Genomic DNA, 24,207 nt, shown 5'->3' on the forward strand with positions numbered 1-24,207 from the left:
AACTGAAATCTTTCTAAATCTCTTATATGTCATGAAATTTTGCAGCATAGATTCCTCAGCGTGTTGATTGTTATTGTTTGCTTCATTTAGTTTTATTCTCACCATTTATTTGTGAACCCTTAATATTTCCATGATTTTGAATATAAACTACCATTTCTTTAAATGCCAAGAAGGTTTTTTCATTCAGTTGTATAATAGTTTTTGGCTATGGGTAGCAGTGGTTTTTTTTTTTTTGGGGGGGGGGGTGCTTTCTACTATGCATTGCTTTAAGATGCCAGTACTGAAGCAAAACTAGGCAAAGCAATATAAAATGATTTATGTTACCAGACATAAAGCAGGATTAATCTGTAATAATTCACAGGAAGAAAGAAACACATTCATCTATAATTTAAAATTTTTCAGATGAATTAGCTTTTTAATTGTGCTTATAACCAAATGGGGGGAAAAATCTCTGTGTTTTGAGAAACACAGTAATAAATGGCTATAAAGTTTGCCCATGGATACAACAGCTTGATAAGTAAATTGGCATAGGGAAAGGGAGGCTGTGCTTTGGTTGATAAATCCAGAGACAAGCAATGCTATGGTAGATAATAATAGGTACATTAAAAGAAATTCAGGATGCCTGTTACAATTATTTAGGCTTCACCTAAAATTAGACAAAATATACCAAACCAATTTTAAAATGTTCTAATCTTATAACCACTGTTTTAAGTAATTCAAGCATGAAACAAAAATATAAGAAATTGCTATAATCACCATGACCGCTACTACAATCACCACAGGGGTGGGTTGCTGCTGATGTTCCTGCCGGTTTGGAACATACGTGCAACGTTCTTGTGCACACGCTCTTCAATGTAAATTGTTCTGCACACATGCACAGAACAATTTACAGTGAAGTGTGCATGTGGAATCACTAAAATCCAAAATGGCAGCTGCCAAGCAGCAGCGAGGGAACCAGTTTGGGGGAGTGGCAGGCCTGAGTCACTGCCAGTTCTGCGACCCAGGCCTGAATTCCACTACTGGTTTGGCCGAACCGGCAGCAACCCACCTTTGAATCACATCTTTGGAATATTACAGCTATGTTAAACACTGAAATTGAATTGCTGTCTTGTGGCTTATGACTGAGACTTTTTTTTGTGTGTGTACAAAGCCAATAGAACTTGAAGCCTAACCAATAGAACAACAGTAACCAGTCATGCTCTTTCTATTTTTAGTTTTGAATGAATGGAGTGATGAGTCTGAGAAGTATCAGGAGGACAGAAGCAGTTAAACACATGGCCAGAGAGAAGACTTTTCATAGCTGCTATATGACAGCTTGCCTATTAAATTACTTTTTGTCTTTTCTTCCCCATGGGAAAGTCAAAGTTTATGTGGTGGATTGCCAGTATGTATTCTTGTAGTATATTTCCTGACAAGTAATGCAAAGGATGCACTTCACACAAGTAATGCTAATATGTTGGGATTGTGTAAAAGTTATTTTTATTGGTTAATTAAGTCTATGTATTACCTTAAATCTTCCAAGAGATACATTTGCTCTTCTTAAATGAAAAGATTCTATGTTGGTTTGGGTTGATTTGTTCTTGTAAAGATTCAGTATATACTCTTGTAATTTGATATTGTACTGCTAATATTAATTCTGCAAATAGGCTGCATCCCTCCCCTTCCCCTTCTTCCTCCCCCTCTTCCTTTCTCCTTTCCTTCCTTCCTTCTTTCCTTCCTTCCTTCCTTCCTTTTTTTCTTTTCCTTTCTGCAGCTACCCTTATCTGCAGTTGAAAACTCTTCATACAAATGAAGAAATCAGCCATAATCCACTATAGCACATCAAATCATAAAACACAGAAACAAATTATCTATAAGACACTGTCCAGCTCAACCTATCTTCAGACAACTTCAACCAAAAAGACACAGCCATCCAACTGCCATAACAGTAATATCAAAAAAGTGTATTTATTTACCAAATAAATAGCCATTAAAAGGACAACCCTCCCATACATCTAGATATTCTAGTCCAATAAGTTACTCTAAGTATTCTGAATAACTATAGCACAGAAACCATTATGTGCAAATCCAAATACATAATACTAAATAAAAACAAAATAGGAATTATATGTAAATAAAGGCTAAAAACACCACTATATACAGACAGAGATTAGTAAAACGTATCTGCAAAGATCAACTAGAAGGCAAAACACATGATGGTATACTGTACCTCTAACCTCCTTTCATACAGACAATCTAAAATGTAATTTCAACTGAGAATTGGTGGAAATTTTAGAACATGCTGTGTTGAAAAATGCAAGAAATTTGGTTGCCAGTTGAAGGTGCTGCTTGTCAGCTGGTTGTAAACAGAGGGAGGGACTGCCTTCTTCTGCATTAACCTCTCTAATCAAAATGAATAGGGTCAATTCCCCTCCTGATTATACACAATTGCCATCTGACAGGACTTTGGAAGCAGACATTTCTTATTGCCACTTCCCATTGGTTGAAATTTTCTTCTCATGGATTTTCCTTTCCTCTCTGAGTTTCAGGAAAGCAGTCAATACCTGGATATTCCAATAGAAGAGAATAAGTGTAGCTCAAGGTTGAACTGTGGATATTATCTGATGCTTGTTTGCTTGCAGACAATTGTTACCCAAATAGGTATTGTGTTTCCCCGAAAATAAGAAAAGGTCTTATTTTCTTTGACCCCCGAAATAAGCAATTGGCTTTATTTTGGGGGAGGTCTTATTATTTTTGGGGTGCAGGAGGTGGCAAGTGTGGTCACCTCATGGCTGTTGTTGTGTTGCAATATTTTTGGAGAGGGCTTATTTTTTGGGGAGAGCTTTTTTTAGCGCATATGCTCAAAAGTCCGATTGGGCTTATTATCCAGGGAGGCCTTATTTTCAGGGAAACAGGGTAACATTGTCAATATTAGTGAGTATGGGATTTATTCCTTGTTTACCCAGCAGCTTGCCCTGCCAGTGTTGGTGGGGATATGTTTTCATTTTTGGTAGTTCCTTGATTTAAGTATTGTTTTCTGCTTGCTTGATTGCTTGTCTGTTGTTAATGCCTGCTTTTCTGGATATTGGCTGAAGGGTATGTGTTCTGGTCTTTATTTCCTTCTTAGCTTTTTATTGTTTATTTTGAATTTTGTGTAAACATGAATCTGGCAGGCACATGATTTTTTATGTTTATTATTTGATATTGCCAAATTTGTTTATATTATGGGTAGATTTATTATTTTGATCATTATTTTAGGTTGATCTACTTATCTGTCCAGAGCTTCAGGAACATGCAGCATACAAGTGAAGTGAAATAAAATAACTTAATTCAATATTTAGACACATGACACGCCAATAGTTAGCAGTTAGTACATATTTAATCATGTTCATGGATGTATCACAAGATGCAGCCCCAACAATTTCTTTGCATAACATTCACTAGTCAACAAATTGCAGTTTGGCACATCTCCTGCACCATTAGCTAGTATGGTAATGAAACATTTATTACCAAAACCTAACTTGAAAAATTCTTACAACACAATACACCAACTCTAACATGTATAACACTAAAATATATTTATTTCCTATTATCACAGTCTAGACAGATATGTGTCATTCACTCAATGAATAAAAATCTTCCTGAAAGATCTTCATTTTAGCTTGTTTCCTAAAGGACAATAATGTTGAGGTTTGTCAAGGGGCAGTGTTCCATAATAAAGAGACCATTAAGACACTTCTCATCCTGGCATCAACTCTTCTAACTTCATTTTGTGGAGACACAAAAAACCCCTGTTTTTTACATTCTTCCTAGACAGGTTGGTTCTATCTGAAGTGACAGTTTTTCCAATATTTGGAAACAAGCCATATTCGTTATAGTTTTATAAGACCATATAAAGCTTATAGATAAAACTAGCACTTAAAAATGTACCAAGAAAACAATTTCATAAACACAGGTGTAATGTGCTCTTAGCATTTAGTATTGGTTAATACATGATCCACTATATTTTGAATCAACTTCAGTTTTTTTGATGGTACAGTATATAAAGGCAGCCATAGGTAGAGCACATTGTCTAATCTAACTGGTGACAATAAGAGCATGAATTAATGTTGCAACTTAATTCAACTCTTGTTCATGATAGGCTTCTGGTGCACTAAATGAAACTTTGTGCTAAATGAGCAAAGACCTTCCAACCATAATCTTACCACCCATACAGCAGAAGATATGAGTCCAGGTGACTCCAAGACACATAGCAATAGCAGTAGACTTATATACCGCTTCATAGGGCTTTCAGCCCTCTCTAAGCGGTTTACAGAGAGTCAGCATATTGCCCCCAACAATCTGGGTCCTCATTTTACCCACCTCGGAAGGATGGAAGGCTGAGTCAACCCTGAGCCGGTGAGATTTGAACCGCTGAACTGCTGATCTAGCAGTAGCCTGGAATGGTGCTATCTTTTGGAGACACCATTAGATTGAACAGAAAAATCATCTGAATAAATAGCAACTTACCTTACGGGGATGTAGCTTGCTTGGTTCAGCCTCTTTCTTCCTATTCAGATCTCAACAGCCAAGTGCAAGACTTTAGTGGAGTCACTGAAATGGTCCAAGTTGTATATCAGCAACATGCTGTTATTATTTCAAATGGACAGATGACCTCTTCCACTGGCTTCATACAGATGTTAAAAATTATGAGAAAACCAGATCCCATGGCACGCTACATGTAAGACGGCATTTTGTTAAATTCTCCCCACTTACAACCACCAGCTAAAACTGCCCTTTGGAAATGGGGAGATCCACTGGACCCTAGTACTCCAATCTCAGTCCCCAGAAATATCCTAGAAGGAGACCATTGTGGATGGTATTGAAGACTCTTGGAGAACTAATAGAATCAGAAGATATGAACTTTCTTATCTAGGCTATATCAAGTGTAACCAATATTGCTTCTATTCCATGATAGGTCTGAATTACAGTTGAAAATTGTCTAAATGATCATATTTTTAAGGTATTCTGAGGTTTCTTCCATTTAATAGCCATAACTGCTGCAAGATGTTCCCCAACACAAAGGGAATTTGACACCCTAAACAAGGCATCCTCCCCAATGAAATAATGGAGGGGAAGTAAAGGCTCTCTTATTGGTTTAGTGTAGGCTTAGATGTGAGCTGAAACCCATTGTAGATCAAATTCATTTCTGGTATTTCTCCACTGTTACTCCTGGAATAACATCTATCACTTCTATCTGGAACAACTTCTATCACTTCTATCTCCTGGCAGTCTTCAGCAAAACAAGGGGGAAACAAACTGTGAACCAAGAGAGGTCACTGAAGACCAATCAAGAGCATGGATCACCTCCTGTTGCCAGTGGCAGCTGACAGAGCTGCCCCATTGAATTATCAGAAAGATGCTCAAGAGTCCACAAGAATCCATAAAAGGCATCTGGAGCTGGCCACATGAATGGACATGAGGTCAGAGGAAGCAGCCAATCTTATTGTGACAGGGAAATGATCAGATCATGGGAAAGAGCTAGATTTTATGCTATCCACATTCAGATCTTTAAACATCTGTTCCAAGGCAAGTTACAGTCTCCATGCAACTGAAGGGAACTAGACTGGGCAAAGCTGGAAAAATGCTTTTGGCAAGAACTCAAGATGAGCAATCTATTCAGGTAATATGCACTGATAGAAATGTACATAGAAGAAAACCAAACTAACACTTTATGAATGATGTTCCTCTATCATTACTGGCAACTGACTAAATGGAAAACAAAACAAAATGGTTGAATTGTGCTTATTTATTTATAGGGCTAGGAATTACAGACCGGCTATTTTATGCATCAAACCTTATTAATGTATTGGAACTAGAATTTTTCCCAAGGAATAGTGTAGTTTGGTTGAGGAAGGTATTAAATTGAAACATGTCATTAAAAAAAAAACAGAATATGTGGGCTTCTGAACTTCTCGGTTGAAGAAAAAGAAGCTGTAGCTGTGAACCAACCACACACTGATTTCTATTGAGAGTGTCTCTCCTTGACCTTGACTATTTATAGTAGTAAATTTTCAGAGGAATATAATTTATACATGTGATATGCCTAAACATATTTTATTTCATAAATAATTCTTTTAATCATGGCTCATATCACCTTAACAACTACTGTGTTTTATTTTTATCATTAATCATTAGAAACCTCCAAAGTTTGCATCCTCATTGTCCAAATTAATCTTTTTGCTCACTAATATATCATTTTGCATGGCAATGAATCTTGTTCTCTCTATATATTTCCATCTCAAAATCCACATTTTTACCCATTTGTTAAAAGTACATTTTAGCAAATATCTTGCATTGGACTCTCCACAGAAAAGCTATTTATTAAGTCTCCTGAATTTCAAATCCTGAATTTGTACAACTGTTAAAAAATCACATGCCAACGATGGAGTGATTTATTGAATTCACGTCTATTCTTTTGTATTTTTCACTTAGCTGTGTTTTCTTTGTAGAGGATGAGAATGCTCAGCTTCAAAGCAAAGCAAAACAAAAATGAAGGGATAACCTGGATTCAGAATTAAATGTGTTTGCAGTATTTCCTCAAACCTCAGGTTTAACCAAATAGAGATCCTGAGAATGGAAGAAATAGCTCAGCGAGAGTGGTTCATATAGTTGACCTTGGCTGATCTGGAAAAGCAAAGCAATTCTGAGCTGGTTAGTACTTAGATGAGATTCCTAAAAAAATATCAGAGCTGCAGATTATACGGGGAAATAAAAGTAATTTCTTGAAAAAAGCAATACCAAATCAAAGAACTATATAGTTGATAACAGGAATCAAACTTGACTTAAAGAAAGATAGAAATTGGCAGTGCTGTATTCTGTCTGGTTCAGTTTTGCATATATTATGCTCAAGTTATTCATCCAATGTTTATATAAAACAGGTTTTCATAGTATAATTTATTATCTTTATAACAAAAGAAACCCATTTTAGAATATTTAGTGTGTATGAATACTAGGACATTGTTTTTGCAGTGAAGAACACCCTCCTTCAGTGTTGATAGGTAAAGTGGTTCAAATAGCAGAGAGTCCATAGGGTAGACAGGAGGTCAGGATGGCAATAGCTGTGTCACAGTGCTGCAATCCAAATTTTTTAGACATTCTTAGTAAAGCAGCAACAGCCTCTCAGCACTGCTAGGCTCAAAACAGTGCAAGGAGAAAAGTAATTAAAAAGCTGCTAGAGAACATTGCGGCACCAAAATAGGGCATATCACAGACAGGGTGCGGAGGAGTTGATCTGTGATTTTCTCAGCCCAAAACTGATCTAGCCATTAAGTTGGCCTAATTTGGAATAACAATATTTATAAAGTTCAAACAGGCAATCACCTGTCATGCAACACCCTAGACTTAACAATTATCATTAAGAAAGACAATTCTGGATTAGGTCTGCTGCAAGAACCTGGAGATAGCAGAATAGAAGAGGTGGGGGAAAACCACAAAATACAAAGAGCTGCAAATAGAAGTAGAATGATAATGCCCCCCCCCCAAAAAAGAATCAAAAATAGTACCAATTGTAATAGGCACCTTGGGTGCAATCCCAAGGCATCTGGAATACCACTTGAACACCATCGGCATTGACAAGACCACCATCAATCAATTGAAAAATAATGGCTTTCCTTGGAACAGCTTATATCCTGTGACAGTACCTTTAACATGATCAAACAGCATCATCTGCTATCCCAGGTCCCACAGACTGTATGTATATTTGTGTGTATTTGACCCCCCCCCCAAAAAAAAAAATCAGTGGTCCCCAATCTTTGCAGCTTGGCAGCCCGGTTGATGAGGAGAGGGGGACAAACCTACCAAGTTGCAAAGATTGGGGACTGCTGGTCTAGTGTGTGTCTGTGTAGGTACTCACACTTGCACAAGTTGAGCTATGTATGCGCCAGCCAGCAGCTTGTGTGAGTTCAGCTGTGTGAGCATATGCGCACCAGCCCATTGTTCAAGCAGCCTGGTTGCGAATAGACTGTGGCCTGATAGTGGGCCATGGCCCCAAAATTGCACTAGACAACTCATGTCCTGTTGTGTCATTCTTTCAGGGTTATTTCCTTACCTAAACAGAGAAACAGAATGACCATGGGCAGATTGTTATTGTTTTGGTTTTAAAATTAAAAAAGGAAACATCATTTTATTAAAGAAGAAATATATATAGTAAGTTTTAGTTTATCAAAGAATATTTTTATGATAACATTTGTGGTTAATCTGCCATTCTTTAAAATACTCTAACATTTACCTCCCTTTCTGTGGCTTCAACAGTCCGGTCCAGTCCGGGCGAATATGTAGTAACTCCAGCAGACACGTGACCATACCAGTTCTATCCTCAGCAGCAGTGCCATCTTAGTTTTCTGTTCTGCACATGCGCAGAACAATCTTCATGGAAAAATGTAATTTTTTCCTTTTACTGTTGTGCACATGCACAGACCATTTTAAGTGCAGATGCCCTGCCCACCTGTCGCACACAGTCACTCCTCACCTCCTGAGTGGCTTCCCTGCCTAAGCTGCCACATGGTGCCTGCCCTGCGCCCCAACTGAGCTGCCTCCTCCTCCTGCCTATAGGTAAGTCTCTCTAGCCCCCCGCCCAAGCTTGCTGCATCCCCCCCATCCCCACTGGGCTCAAAACCTTCCCTTCCCCCACCCCTTCCAGAATCCCCACCAGCCCCATTTTGGCTCCCAGCAGGCTTTAGGGAGGCCTACTAGACCCAAAATAGAGCATGGGGGGGGACTAGCAAGCCTCCCTGAAGCCCCCTGGGAGCAAAGGTGTGGGGGGGGGGCTTCAAGAGAGAAATAAATAAATAAATCTTCACCGTTTGTGGATCCCCAAGTGCATGGAGCAGAGGTCTGCAAACTTGGCAACTTTAAGATTTGTGGACTTTCAGAATTCAGCTCTGCTGGCTGGAGAATTCTGGGAGTTGAAGTCCACAAGTATTAACAGTTGCCAAGTTTGCAGACCACTGGCATGGAGTTGAGAGCTTATTGAAAATGCTATCCTTCCTCAGGCTAAACTAATCAATAGTGGAAGGGAGGGAAGGGAGAAAAAGAGAAAGGAAAGTGAATGTGACATGGCTGGCTGGATGGATAGAGGGAGGAAGGAAGGGGGAGAGAGAAAAAGGAATGGAAGGAAGGACCACAAACCTTGCACTAGATGCAGCTTCAGAGGATGCTTTGAAACAGCACAGCAATCCAGGGCTGGAAGTTACCTCAGAGGTCATCTAGTCCAACCCCCTGCTGCAGCAGGAGACCTTATATCATCTTGGTTATTTTAGTGCCTCTAAGAGAAATTCCCAGAAATCCCCAGGCAATACAAACCTCTCTCCCCTAGTAAAAAAAAAGCCTTCGGCAAAAACTTCTTGCAGTATTAAAAAGAATAGAAAAGGGGGCTGCTTTGTATTGCTTAATGGACTGCTAAATTGGCAAAATGGACGACTAAATTGGCCATGCCCACCCAGTCACATGACCTCCAAACCACTCCCACCCAGTCATATGACTGCCAAGCCACACCCACAAAATAAGCCACATCCACAGAACTGGTAGTAAAAAAATTTGAAACCCATCATTGATTGGGCTTCAGGTAACATACAGCTGAAGCTACTGAAATACCAGTTTCTCCAACTACATTAGCACATTCTCCATGGTTTGTTCTTGTGTTTTATGTATAGTGAGAGCACCCATTTATATATCTTTATACCGTCACCTTCTCGTAAATTTAGCATAGTTCTTAGAATCATGACAATGTCATTTTTGAATGCACAAGTGTTTATCTTTGGTACAATTATTCATTGCACGTACCATTTTTCCAACACATTGAGATTTTGCTGAAATGTGGAGCATGAATCATCTGCTTCAATAGAACTTTATGTGGCTCTGGACTTGTGGGGGGGTTGGTATTTCAGCTTGCACAAATGTATCATGATCTTGTGATCTTGGCTTGGATGCTTCACCAAGCCCAGCAGACAGTGCATATGAGGCAGACCCCACTTGACATGTAAGCAACACATCAACAGAAGAGGTCGTGTATTCCAGTGAGGTACTTCAGGAACAATTTTCTCTGAATCCTTTTTTTGATTAAATCTGGCTGATTATTTGGCTGCTGTCTCAAAAAAAGATGCTGTTGTATTTCTGGCCTGTTTGGATTGCATGTCAATGTGAAAAATTAAGCACTGCCATACTCTATATATACTGTACATCATGGCATCACAGCATACTTCCACCTTTCCCTCATTTATCTTGGTTTACCAACAAATGTTAAAGAGAGGATGATGCACTTTCGAGTTGCTTCTAAAATCATCATCATCATTCAATACATTAGACAGGTCTCTTATATGTTGTTGATCTCCAGATTGCTTGATTCATTTGGATGTAACTTAGTTTCTCACCTTCAATCTTAGCAGACATAGCAACCACATACTGTTGGAATAGAAGGTTATTACAAGGTTATTAATCTCATTCTCATACTTAGAAGGTTACTAATTTCATTTTCCTGGTTCATTATTCAATGTGCATAATAATTCATTTATTGTTGTACAACATGTGGGGTGGATGGTTCCAGCCATCAACTCCAAGAGGAAAGAAAAGTACGCATTGAAATCTGTCATAAGAGCTTGAATGAGAGTCTAACAATCTTCTTGGTATTTCAACATAATGTGCCTTTATTAATTCAGGCTGTTGTCTGGTACAAAGATGGTGACTTTGTTGTCAATTTGTGCATTAAATCATCTCCCCAGTTCAAGTGGTGATCTCCAGTCTTGATTAATGACAATGAAAGCTTCTGTCTTCCTCAAATTTGTTCTTTTGCAATTGAAAGAGATGCAGTGTACAAGTTTCTTTGTTGTAGTAGTTTCTCCAATAATTCAACAATCTCAACAAACAATCTCAATGATGAATTCCATCATTGTGGAGTAAACCATTCTCAATTCTACATTCTCTTGAGGATGAATACATTTGGCTTGTTGATTAGGATCCAGAATTATAATGTCTGATGTAATGTCAAATTTGCTCTTGAAAAGTCACAGAAAGGTTCCATCCTTTCCTCATTGGAAGAACATCTTTGGCACCAAGAATACCATTTGGAGGAGTTTGAGCTGACGTCGTGACAATACGACGTGCAATCTTGGAGCTCCAAGATCACAGTTGATATTTCTGCCACTGGAGGGTCCTTTTGGACCTAAAATGTCCTGAAGAGATGGCGATACAGAAGAGTACGTCCTGCTGATCTCAGGGACACCGCAAAGTCCCTGATTGATCCAGGAGAAGCTCTTTTTTCCAATGACAGAAACCCACCCCTGAAGCTGCTGAAGTTGGGACAGTTCTGGAATGGAAAGAAAATGCAAGAGAAAGTGTGTCGGATTAGTGAGGAAATTTTATTATTAGAAAAGAGATTACCCAAAGAAAATTAAAACTAAATTAAAATTGACAAAAGAAAACAAGCAGAGAAATTAAGCTACATTAGACTTAGTGTGTTATCCTTTTTTTAATTTCTCTTTTTATGAATTGAAGTTCTACAAATGTTTCCTATTTTTTAAATTGGAAGGCTCAGTTTTTCTTCTTCTACCTTTTCTTCTTTATTTTTTTCTATATATACTGGTGGATTGAAATTTTATCTTTTTTTGTTATTTTTTTTAGAAAATTTGATTGGATTTTTTTTTTAATTGAGAATTTTTCTCCGTAAGTCTGCTATTTAAAGAGGGCTGTAACAGCAGAGAGAAAAAAAAGTAACACTGCCACTTTAAGGCTGGAGGCTTGGAAACATTGTTTTTTCTTTCCTCTCTTTGATTTTTGGAGTTACACTTCAAAGCCTTTCAGTTTGTTTATGAGAGTGATAGTGAAAAGAGCATGTGGAAACAGCATGGATTGTTTACACAGGTGCTCTTTTGGAGTTTCTATTAGTAGCTGGACTGCAGTGAAGATAAAGCTTTGACATGAAAGACTATAATGAATTCGTTTGGAATACAATAAAAGCCTTGAATGCTATAGTGGCAGTGTTTATAAGTTGGAAGGATGGCGCATCATGAAAAATAAACATTAATATTGCAAATGATTATGTTTAAAATTCATAAAATATTAGTAATTTCAGAGAAAATTGAGATGATAATGGATGATGCAGAACAAAGAACAGCAAAAAGAGATGAAAAAATCAATGACATTTATCCAAGGAAGAAAGTTGAGGACAGAGTTCCAAAAATTGAAGGAAAAAAGGATCAAAGAGATAAGAAAATTATTGATACTGACAGCATACTGAGTGTGGTTGGAAATAGTAAAAGTGGACTATGGAAAGGGGAGATAGGTGGACTGGAACTCTACCTCAGACCTCAAAGTACAGAAGAAGAAAAAAGAGAAAATTTGATGGAAGTAAGCAGAAAAATCTTGACTGAAACATCAGTGATAACCAAAGATAAGTTGATGAAAGAAACAGATGGAGGGTTTCGAGTGCTCATAAGATGAGCAACAAACTGCAAAAAGAAGTCTATAAAAGACCTATTAAGAAAACCAGAATATTAATTAATTCCACAAGTGACACAAGATATAAAACTGCACTACTACTGGAAAGATACAGGTTGATGTAGTGAAAGTTTACAATAAAAATTAAGTCAAACTTGGTTAAATTTATAGTATTATATATAGCCATATAAATGAGTAATAATGATAATAATATATAGGTACTAGTTTGAGGATATGAAATTATATACAAACTACAAATGAGGACTATGAGAGGAGATTTAAAAGTATTTCTTATTAAATATAATTAATTTTTATTTAGAATATGTTAGAAAGATGAAATGTTACTGGATGATTTTAGGAGGATTTAATGGAATGCTATTATATAGTTTTACTTCAAACCTAGGCAATTTCATACAAAGGATGTAAAAGCAATTTATAGTCAAATGAATGTTTAATAATTATAATAATTTTTATATAATATACTGGATTGATGATATGAGAATTTGTTTGAAATGAGTTGATAATTTGTGATTTTACATACATTTGAAAGTGAGGACTATGGAAGTGATGCACAAAAACTTTATAACCAAACGACATGCTGTACGTGATTGAAGAAGGTTCTATGTGTTATGTATTGTCTGTCTTTGTCTGACCAAAAAAGAAAAATATTCTTTTTTTTAAAAAAACAAGAAATGATATACAAAGATTGTTGGGTTTGTGGAAATACCACCCCAAGAAAATAGAAATTAAGAGCTGGAAGAGACACCTGCAGCAAAAGAAAAAGAAAGGAAGAGAGGAAATGAGAGGAAAAGGAGAGAAGGAAGAGAGAAGGTGAGGAGAGAAAGAGGGAAGAAGGGAAAGAGGTAGAGAGAAGTAGGGGAGCGGTAAGGGAAGAAAGAAGGGAAAGGGGAGGAGGAAAGAAGAAAGTAGAAAAGGGAGGGAGGAGAGAAAGGAAGAGAGGAGAGGAAGAGGAGGGAAGGAAGATAGAGAGGAGGAAAGGAAGATGGAAGGGAGAAAGAGAGAAGGAGAGAGGGTAGGAAGGGGAAGAGGAGAGAGGGAGGGGATAGTTAAGAGAAGAAGGAAGGGAAAGGAGGAAGGAAGGAAGTAGAGAAGGGAGGGAGGGAGAAAAGGAAAGGAAAAGAAAGTGGTGTCAAAATAGGTGGGGGATGATAAACAAAACAACCCGAATAGAATATTACAATTTTATAAATGGAATGACAAATGTATTAGAATTATGAATGAAAAAAAAAGAATAATAATTATGTGAATGTATATAGAGAACAAAAAATTAAAAAAAAACTTTATTTTAAAAAAAAAAGAATACTGTTTGAAAGATACAGTTGTATTGTCTGATGTTCTTCCTGAACCTGTTTGCAGTAGGTCCACAATTACCCTATTAAATGAGACACTCATTAGATAGAGATTGCAAATTGAACTATCCTGACTTTTCCCTTTATACAACATAAATTGATGGTTTCTCCAGGAATACAAATGGATGACAGTGAGAGCTTTGGCCATAGCATCAACATCAGTAGAAATATTACATTGTGTGAGTCATGCATGGAGTACTATGTATGTGGCTGAACAATGATGGGATTGATGTGCATGTTTGTATGCCAGAGAAGAGAAAATAAAGCAGTAAAAATATTTAGGACTTTCTTCATGCAACTTAACATTGTTGCTTCTTTAAGAGCCATATGATTAGTCAACTCACTGCTGTTAGGTGGAAAACGGAGTAAGGGATTGTGAGGCTGGCTGGTAAACTGTCACAGAATGTTGAAAATGAAGATCATGTAATTGCAGTAGCAGCCACACAGCACTGGAGTAATCAGTAGTACTGAATCAGTCACACCTTCCCAAATTTCATTCCCTTGGGAGTCATGAATCTTGGCTTTTGGACACCTGTAATTTAGCTCATTTGAGCATCTTAGTTCAAAAATTAGTGGTCTATAATGCACTGTTTTATCCCTATAATGATAATGATAGTTTTAGGTGTTTGTATGTGTGTGTGTGTTGATCGTAAGAGGAAGGAAGATGTTTAGATAACAACTAGACTGATGGCAATGTAACATATGTACATCCAGAAACACAATTGAGAGACTCAACAATACATATGATATTGAATTCACTTCTGGGAAGGTAGAATCTTGTGACTGACTTTGGATGGTGATTTTGATCAATTCTATGATCATAGAATTGCAATTTGAACTTTATCTTTTCAATTAATTTGATTATAAAATATTTGAACTCCAATTTCATATACAGATGAGAACTTTTTATCTTAGCACTGATTACATTGACAAAAAGTATTCTATAGAAGTCCAGTTCTTGCTTCAACAACTGTAATTATAACCATGCTTACAAATTATTTGCAAACTATGCTTATTCCACTATTTCTTTTTAAGCATGTTTTTGTCAGCAAGCTTATGCCAAAAGAACAGACAACCCTCTAAATGCAATGGTATGTAATGTATTATCTTTCCTTTAATATCCATTCTCTGTGAGATAGTGATTATTACTGTCATTTAGTAAGCAGAGTGTAGGAATGCAATTACCAAAGCTTTAATTATATAAGCAAATTAGAGGGATTAACTGCTTCCTCCCCCCACCAGCATCTTGTTTTCTCTCTTTAATCAATAAACACCTGTTACTCTCCTTTCTCAGATTGGAGGATCTCTGAGCATCTCGCCCCATCCCCAAATGAACAGCAATCCCCTTCAAATTTGCAGCTGCCAGCTTAGGGTTAAGATATGAATCCAGGTAACAGAAACCAATGAGAGTACACCCATTTGATGTTTGTGACATCATCCTACAGTCAGAGTACATAGAACAGCTGAGGTAGCTTTCAGCTTCAGTTCCAGTGCTATTATGATGGATGTTTACATCTCTTCATTGAGAGCCAATTATTTTGCTTTTGTGTGAGGCCCGAGAATCACTTGTGTTGCCTGCCTGCACAAAGCCTCATTCACAAAGCCTCAGTTGGATGCAGCTGAACAAATTGCTTTTTCTACTCCGGTGGTAAGAGAGTATTCTGCTTTTATCTTCCTTTTCAAAATGAAGGTGATGATGGATATCTGTCGATGCCTAAGAAAAAGGAGCTTGGTTTAGAATCCCGGAGCTCCTGCTGTTATGTTTAAATATGGCCTTTGTTATGAAAAGGTTAATTTTTAAAGAGAAAGAAAAACACGTGTGCCTGCTTGCCTGCCTGCTTGTCTGCCTGACTGCCAGAGTGAAATTCCAACAGCGTGACAAGCCTATGCATATTTCTCTAAATATTTGGCACTCTCTGGGTAAATCTGTAATTCTGATCAGTTATATGCTGTAGTTTCCTGCCTGCTCTTTGTATGGACTTTAATCACTTCAGTGGAATGTATGGAAAAGCTTTTGTGCATAGAAGAATAATTTTACATAAACTTTTTTTAAAAATGCTCTGAAGTAGTTTTGTATCAGTGATATGACTGTGATAGTCATGATTACCAAATACATTGTTTGCCTCTCTTCTTTATGAGAAGGTATACTGGTTGTGTATTCCTTATAATCAACATGTAGAATATACAACCTGAGAGCAGTTGTGAAATGTCAGTTCTCTATATAGGCGTATATGGAAATATGTGTGTGTGTTGTCTGTATGTGAGATTAAAAATTGCTATTCTATCTATCATGTGCAAAGTAAAGCAATGGTGATTATCTGTGGTTGTTCTTTATGAATCTACTTATATGCACCCACCTCGATTTGCAAGAGAGTAAACACATGTAAAGCTCCTGAACTGATGTGGATTTAAGAGATTAGCTGTGACACTGACTCTGACAAATCAGATACAATAAATGTTTAATTGACTGAGGGAGTTGAAGGCTACTGTCTGAACAATCCAATAACCAGTTTAAATAATCAAATAGTGTGAATAATAAGAACTAAACAGCAGACCACAGTTAATTTAGAAGTTTGAATTTCTATTTATATAGGAAAGGTTTGATTATATTGAATATTTACCACTTAGCTTCTGGGTGCATTTTTTAAACTAATCTGAGAAACTACAGTAAAAGTTGTTTTCTAATTAATGGAACTTTTATGAGGGAACGCCAATTATAATTCCATTACTACTAATCTATAGCTATGAAATGTTGAGATATTAATGCTCTAGGAGTTATACTAAATTGGAAAAAAAAGATGGTTACTAAAACGATTGTTTGATTACTCATTTTTCTTTGTCTCAGAAGTGTTTTCACAGCAGTTTATATTATTTACCACACCTGATTTAACTCTTTTGGTACATACATGTCCAAAATGATATGCTCAGTGGAATGAACTGGTAATATCAGATTATAACAAGACTTCAATTATTGATTTTCCCTCTTCCTATCATGAAAATAATAATCAGTGAGTGGCATCCTGGCTAATGGTTTCAGCAAGGAGACTCATAGAACAATGACATTGGATGACGAGTGACAATGTAGATGGAATCTAAACTTATGGAGATGAGATCACATAACTCTCTCATTACATTTCCAGATCCCAGATTTTCAGTGTGAATGGATATTTCCCCACTTCACAGCCCAAACATCTGGAGATGGTAAGGAAAACCTATAATGCCATTTTTCTTCAAACAGGCATGAGGATCTGAAGATAGTCCTCCTTCATGCAACCATGAACCATATAACATCTCTGAATCTATCTTCTTTTTTCTCTGCTGTTTACTTACAAGTATATATTTATGTATGGAATGTTATTTATTTATAACACTATAATTAACTTTTACTTTAAAAAGCTTTGGTTAGCAGTTGTGCCTAATAGATTTTGGAACAACACCTAAGGAGGCAGCAAGACAATTCAGGAATAAAACAGGGCTTTTACAGAAGAGATTCTTGAGTCCAAGGGAGGAAGGAGATTCCACCTTAATTACATTAGATAAAACTTGTGCAGGAGAATTGCTTTGGAAGGTATTCAAGATTCTGTTACATTACCTATTAGCAATGAAGATGCTTCCCATAATCCAAGTGGTTCTTGTTTCCTAAATTTGCAGGGCTTGACATTAATTTTGAAAGCCTCCCAAGTAATTCTACCACACAACTTATAGGATAATTAAAGTGGAATCATTCTGAATCCCCCAAACTTCCCTCATCTCTTGACTATCTTCTGTAATCACCTTATTTCTTCCTTAATTGTTTTTCTGCTTAGACAGTTTGTTTGTTTGTTTCTAGCTGTTTTGTGTTATGAATGATCCCAGTTTCTTTTAAGAAGAAGGTGAAGCAACAACATCAGAAATATTCATTTTACAATGAAAACATTACTTTTGTTTTATGACGCAAATGGCTATTAGGATGAAACTATTGGAGCAATAATTTAGCTTGCTAGCTTCTCATGACTATGATGTTTATTGAGCAAGAAATAGAGCTACTCCATTTAGAACCCTCAGGCTGTAATCCTCTATCCACTTACTCAGTGGGATTTCCTTTTGAGTAGAAATGTATAGCATTGCAGTATTAGCCCACCGAAGGAGAAACAGATATATCCATACATCATTTCACCCCCAACATAACCATAATGTCTCTCTGAGTCAGATTTCATATACTGGATTTATAGTCAAGATCTTAAGCATTTTAAACCAAAAAAGAAACTCCCAAATAGCGCTCTACTTCTACTGCTAATATATTAGAGCAAATTAAAGTCTGCAAAAATAAAAGGATCCCACCCCTATTTTGCATCAGGATGCTTTATTAAGCTCATCAAAATTCACTTCCATTAGAAAGGAGATTTATTGTTGTGGATGATGATATTCTTTTAAGTATGAGAAAACAGAATGTATTGCTGTTAGAGTGATAGAATAATACTAGATAGATTGAGCTCAAAACCATATCCCATGACACTTACTCAATGACTCAGGTTGTTGCTTATTCTAAAATCTCACAAGTTTGAGAATGAATTATGTATGGTGCCCCAAGGTGAAAAATAAGCAAGATAAAGAGTAATAATAAAATTATTAATAACAAACCATATATCACTAGCAAGATTTCATGGGAAAGTCTAGTTTCTCAAATGTAATATTTCAGAAGTTTGGAATAATTTCCAGATATTCTGAAAAAAAATATGCAATCCCAGCTAGCACGGCCAATGATGAAGGATTTATAATTTGACAATTGTTTGGTTCCCTATTTGCATAAATGTGTAATATATAGCTTATGTGATTAGAAATCACATAACATTTAACATTGCCCAGTTGGGCAGCCATTACTTGATTTAGGAATAAGTTCTACTATGCTTACCTATGCTTCTGAACAAATCTGCATAAGATCAGACTGCAAAACATATTTATAGAAATTACACATCTTAAAAATATGTAATAATTTATGTAAAAGAAATACCACATTATGATTGTATATTATTATGTGGTTAATCTTTGGTGAGATTCACAGCCTTTGGGGCTGGTTGATAGCTCAACAGCTCAAGTCCTAACCAAGGACCTAGGAACTGTTAAGGTAACGTTGGAGGATATAAGTTGTTCCAAGTATTCTTATTCTTATTCTTATTCTTATTCTTATTCTTATTCTTATTCTTGTTCTTGTTCTTGTTCTTGTTCTTGTTCTTGTTCTTGTTCTTGTTCTTGTTCTTGTTCTTGTTCTTGTTGTTGTTGTTGTTGTTGTACAATTGTATCACAGCGGCCAGTTGTTTCGCCGGATTTGGCATTGGTTACTAGTCGGGCCCCACCCAGGGGCCTAGGACGTCGTAACGTATTTTCGTAATATGCGTGCAGATCCAAGCAGTGCGGCTTTTTGCATTTGACTGATGGTGATTTTGTCAATTTTTAACTGTTTTAAATGTAATTCCAGTGCTTTTGGAATAGCACCCAGTGTGCCAATTACCACTGGAATTACCACTGCTGGTTTGTGCCATAGTCGTTGAATTTCGATTTTTAAGTCCTGGTATCTTGCGATTTTTTCATGTTCCTTCTCGGCGACCCTGCTATCACCTGGTATTGCGACGTCTATGATTGTGACCTTATTTTTCTCAACCAGTGTGATGTCTGGTGTATTATGCGCCAGTATTTTGTCGGTTTGTATACGGAAATCCCACAAGATCTTGACCATCTGATTTTCGGTGACTTTTTCAGGCTGATGTTCCCACCAGTTTGTTGCTGTTTTAATATTATAATTTTTGCACAAATTCCAATGGATCATTTGTGCTACTGAATTGTGCCGCAATTTATAATCAGTCTGCGCGATTTTTTTACAGCAGCTGAGTATGTGATCAACAGTTTCATCAGCTTCTTTGCAAAGTCTGCATTTGGCATCATCAGAGGATTTTTCGATTTTGGCCTTAATGGCATTTGTGCGGATAGCTTGTTCTTGCGCAGCCAGGATTAGTGACTCTGTTTCTTTCTTTAATGTACCTGTTTTTAACCATAACCAAGTTTGTTCACTGTCCACTTTATCTTTTATTTTTTCCAGAAATTGACCATGCAGTGCTTTGTTCTGCCAACTCTCCATTCTTGATTTTATCACATCTTTTCTGTATTCTTGTTTTGTCTGTTGGGCCTTCAGTAGATTTTTGTTCTTTACTTCGATTAATAGATGTTCTTGAGTGTCTTTTAAATAATCAGCCAGTGCATGTTTTTCTTCTTCAACTATTTGCTTCACTTGTAATAATCCTCTGCCACCTGATTTTCGGGGCAGATATAGTCTATCAGTATCACCACGTGGATGTAAACTGTAGTGCATTGTCATTAGTTTCTTGGTTTTTCGGTCCAAAAGGTCCAAATCAGCTTGTGTCCAGTTAACTATGCCAGCTGTGTATCTTATAACTGGTATTGCCCAGGTATTTATGGCCTTGATTGTATTTCCACCATTCAATTTAGATTTCAAAATTTTCCTAACTCTGTTGGTGTACTCTCGCCTGACAATAGTTTTTACTTCTCCATGCTTGATGTTATCCAACTGCAGAATGCCTAATATTTGTAGGCTTCATTTTCTTTGCATTTAATTAGTTGGCCATTGGGCATTTCAATTCCCTCAGATGCAGTGATTTTGCCCCTTTTTATGGATACAGTGGCGCATTTTTCCATGCCAAACTGCATTGAAATATCGGTGCTGAATACTCGGACTGTATTTGTCAATGATTGGATTTCTATTTCTGACTTTCCATAGAGTTTCAAATCATCCATATATAGTAAATGCGAAATTTTTTCAGCTTTTTTGGCTGTTTGGTAGCCTAATTTCATTTTTTTTAAGATTACTGATAGTGGGATCATTGCGATGATGAAGAGAAGAGGTGAAAGTGAATCACCCTGGAAAATTCCTCGCTTGATATTAACCATTCCGTAGCTCTCATTCCCTACTGCCAACTCAGTTCTCCATTGTTTCATTGCCTTTTCAGTAAAGGATGTAATATTTTTGCTAATGCCAGTTGTTTCTAAGCATTTTATGATCCAACTATGTGGCAGTGAATCAAATGCCTTTTTGTAATCAATCCAGACCATATTCAAGTTCGTTTTTCTGTTCTTACAATTTTCTAATATCATTTTATCAATTAGAAGCTGATCTTTTGTGCCCCTGCTCCTTCTTTTGTTGCCTTTTTGCTCTACTGGCAAGATGTTGTTTGTTTCCAAATAATCCATCATGTTATCTGCAATAATGCCTGTGAGTAATTTGAAGGTTGTTGGCAAGCATGTTATTGGTCTGTAGTTTTCAGGTGTTGTTCCTTTAGTTGCATCTTTCTGAATCAAGTATGTTTTTCCCGTTGTCAACCATTCATCAATTTGGCCCTTTTGTAAAATTTCATTCAGTTGCCTGGCCAATATTGCATGTAAACTGGTCAGATATTTGAGCCAGAAACCATGTAATTGGTCCTTTCCAGGTGATGTCCAATTCTTTACCTTTTTAACTCGATTTTTGATCATCTCAGTTGTTATTTCTAATACTTGCATTTGTTTGTTGCCAATGCTTTTCTCAAAGTCATGTATCCACTTTGCTTCCTTGTTGTAGTCCTTTGCATTTTCCCACAATTCTTTCCAGAATTCAACTGTGGCCTGCTTTTCTGGTTTTTCACTTTTGGTGTCACCATTCACATTAAGACTTTGATAAAAACGCCGTTGGTCTGATCGAAATTGCTGATTTTGTTTATATTGGATGATTCGTGCCTCATATCTTTCAATTTTTCTAGCTGTTGCTGTTATCTGCTGTTTTACAATCTCTTCAGCTTCATTGATGTTTCTTGTATCCAATCTATATCTTCTGATTAGCCGATCTATGATTTTGTTGTTTTTAAGTCGTTGCTCATGCATGTTCTTTAAGTTACTAGCATCTGCCCTTAATTTTTTTATTTTTTGTTCTAAACGGATTTTCCACTTTGGCTTTGGTGCTTTTTCTGTTGTGTGACTAGGTACTTTAATTTTAATGCCTAGTTCATTAGTGACTATTACAGCTGCGCTGTACATTAACTGGTTTGTTTCCAAGATGGTTCCCGGTTCAATTGTTGAAAACACTGCATTAACCATTTTCATGATAGGGGCCAAAATTTTCTTAGGCACAGTTTTTAGTGATGGTAAACGTTGCCTTTCCTCATTAAGCAGAAAATGTTCCATGATCTTATCCTTCAATTCTTTTTGTTTTTGAGTTAGTTCATCAGTTGGTTCAATGATAACTGGTTCTAGTGGTGGTGATGTTATTTCCTCCCCGAGAGCTTCTTCTGGGAGTTCTACTATAGTGTCTTTAGTTGTGTCTTGAATATCAGTTATTTCCGCTTGTGATATTGTTTTTTGGCTTTTGCAATTTGCCTGAATTTCCTCATGTTCAACTTCACTAAACACTTTATTCCGTATAATAAATCGCCTTTGATCTGCTAGTCGTTGTTCACTAACATTTGAATCTGGATATTGTTGTTTCCATAATTCATACATTCGCTTTAAATAGCCTCTTTTTTCTGGCTCTGAGTTGTAGTAACAGGCCATTATGGCACGGTTTTCATCTGCACTATATTTTTGTCGTTTTGTTGGCTGGTCCACTTGTAGCCCACTTGTCGACGGATGTCCAGGGACCCCAACATCCGCCGCGGCCCTTGTTAACCCGTGCGACGACCGATGCGGTATGGAATTCTGATTCGTTTTTTTCACCATATTGTATGGGTTGGCGGGGGGTTTTTTTACGGGACCAGATGCCAACCTGATCCCAACCTTCCTCCTTTCTCATCCGGGCTTGGGACCGGCAACGGCGGAGTTGTTGTTGTTGTTGTTGTTGTTGTTGTTGTTATTATTATTGTTATTATTATTATTATACAATTGTATCACAGCGGCCAGTTGTTTCGCCGGATTTGGCATTGGTTACTAGTCGGGCCCCACCCAGGGGCCTAGGACGTCGTAACGTATTTTCGTAATATGCGTGCAGATCCAAGCAGTGCGGCTTATTGCATTTGACTGATGGTGATTTTGTCAATTTTTAACTGTTTTAAATGTAATTCCAATGCTTTTGGAATAGCACCCAGTGTGCCAATTACCACTGGAATTACCACTGCTGGTTTGTGCCATAGTCATTGAATTTCGATTTTTAAGTCCTGGTATTTTGCGATTTTTTCATGTTCCTTTTCGGCGACCCTGCTATCACCTGGTATTGCGATGTCTATGATTGTGACCTTATTTTTCTCAACCAGTGTGAACTCTGGTGTATTATGCGCCAGTATTTTGTCCGTTTGTATACAAAAATCCCACAAGATCTCGACCATCTGATTTTCGGTGACTTTTTCAGGCTGATGTTCCCACCAGTTTGTTGCTGTTTTAATATTATAATTTTTGCACAAATTCTAGTGGATCATTTGTGCTACTGAATTGTGCCGCAATTTATAATCAGTCTGTGCGATATTTTTACAGCAGCTGATTATTATTATTATTATTATTATTATTATTATTATTATTATTTCCTATCTATCATAAGGATTTTATAACAGATGCTATTTTCTACAATACTTAAAAGAAGTATTTGGAAAAATATGTGATATTAAATATCCTGAATAAATATTATATTTTTCAGAAGATGTACAAAAGATATTACAAGTACATTTATTTTTATTTACATATGGAATAAATATAAATAGAAGTTGGTTTTTGTGTCCTTTTGAATATGAAGCATTTTCATAGTAAATGGGAATTAACAGCTGAGTCATGCTTTGGCATCTATTTCCATTCATGTTTCCACTAAGTCTTTAAAAAGGTAAATTCTTATTGTAATTCTCCCATGTTGGGAGATATACTAGTAAAGTTACATTGTGCATTTGGGATTTTTCAGCATTTATGCATCTCTTCTTATATTTATGGGGTGATTTTGCCTTGGAGAGATCAGGATTTGTGGTAAATCCAGAAAGGATTAAGTTCTAAAGGGTGAACAAATAACAAGAGCTAAGTATTATAAAGATTAGAACATACTACAAACCAATGTTTAAGAGTACTGATACCATTAAAACTAAACTATATGTTTAGTCTTCATGACTGCTCATTTGTATCTGCATCCAGTTCAGGTTTTTTTAATTTACTTTTAAAACTCATAAGTAAGTTGGGAGCCAAATAATTTTAAGAAACATTCAACTAATTTTCTCATAATGGTTTCCAAATGGGGTCTTAGCCTCATTTTATGTTTCTATAAAGAAGCAAGTCTGATTTATTATGGAGCTGCTACTCTGGAAACTTCCATCCCTAATGCTAAGTCTACCACACGTTCATTGAATCATAGAAACATCGTGTTCCACCCTCTGCTCAGTGAAAAAATTGTAACTAAAAT

General features: G+C 36.7%; 1 protein-coding gene across 11 annotated transcripts in view; it reads left to right on the forward strand.

Moving 5' to 3' along the window:
- The window catches only part of MGAT4C (MGAT4 family member C), a 370,725-nt gene that overhangs the window by 204,491 nt on the left and 142,027 nt on the right, over nucleotides 1-24,207 (forward strand). For 3 of the 11 annotated variants that reach the window (XM_087723375.1, XM_087723382.1, XM_087723379.1), the window contains exons 1-2: nucleotides 14,730-15,468; nucleotides 16,961-17,021. The exons of 2 other annotated variants lie outside the window; for them this stretch is intronic. Coding sequence is in view for 2 of the 9 variants with exons in the window: in XM_087723379.1 (XP_087579505.1) it covers nucleotides 17,019-17,021 (3 nt within the window). In the remaining 7 variants the exon portion in view is untranslated. Of the gene's footprint in view, nucleotides 1-8,471; nucleotides 8,572-14,729; nucleotides 15,469-16,960; nucleotides 17,022-24,207 lie in introns of those variants that run through there. 6 more of the 11 variants (XM_087723374.1, XM_087723377.1, XM_087723381.1 and 3 more) reach the window with 4 other exon arrangements.

Source organism: Thamnophis sirtalis, unplaced genomic scaffold (assembly GCF_051295495.1).
Source record: "Thamnophis sirtalis isolate CommonGarterSnake01/CBP01778 unplaced genomic scaffold, rThaSir2_p1.2 scaffold_9, whole genome shotgun sequence".
Taxonomy (NCBI): Eukaryota; Metazoa; Chordata; class Lepidosauria; order Squamata; family Natricidae; genus Thamnophis; species Thamnophis sirtalis.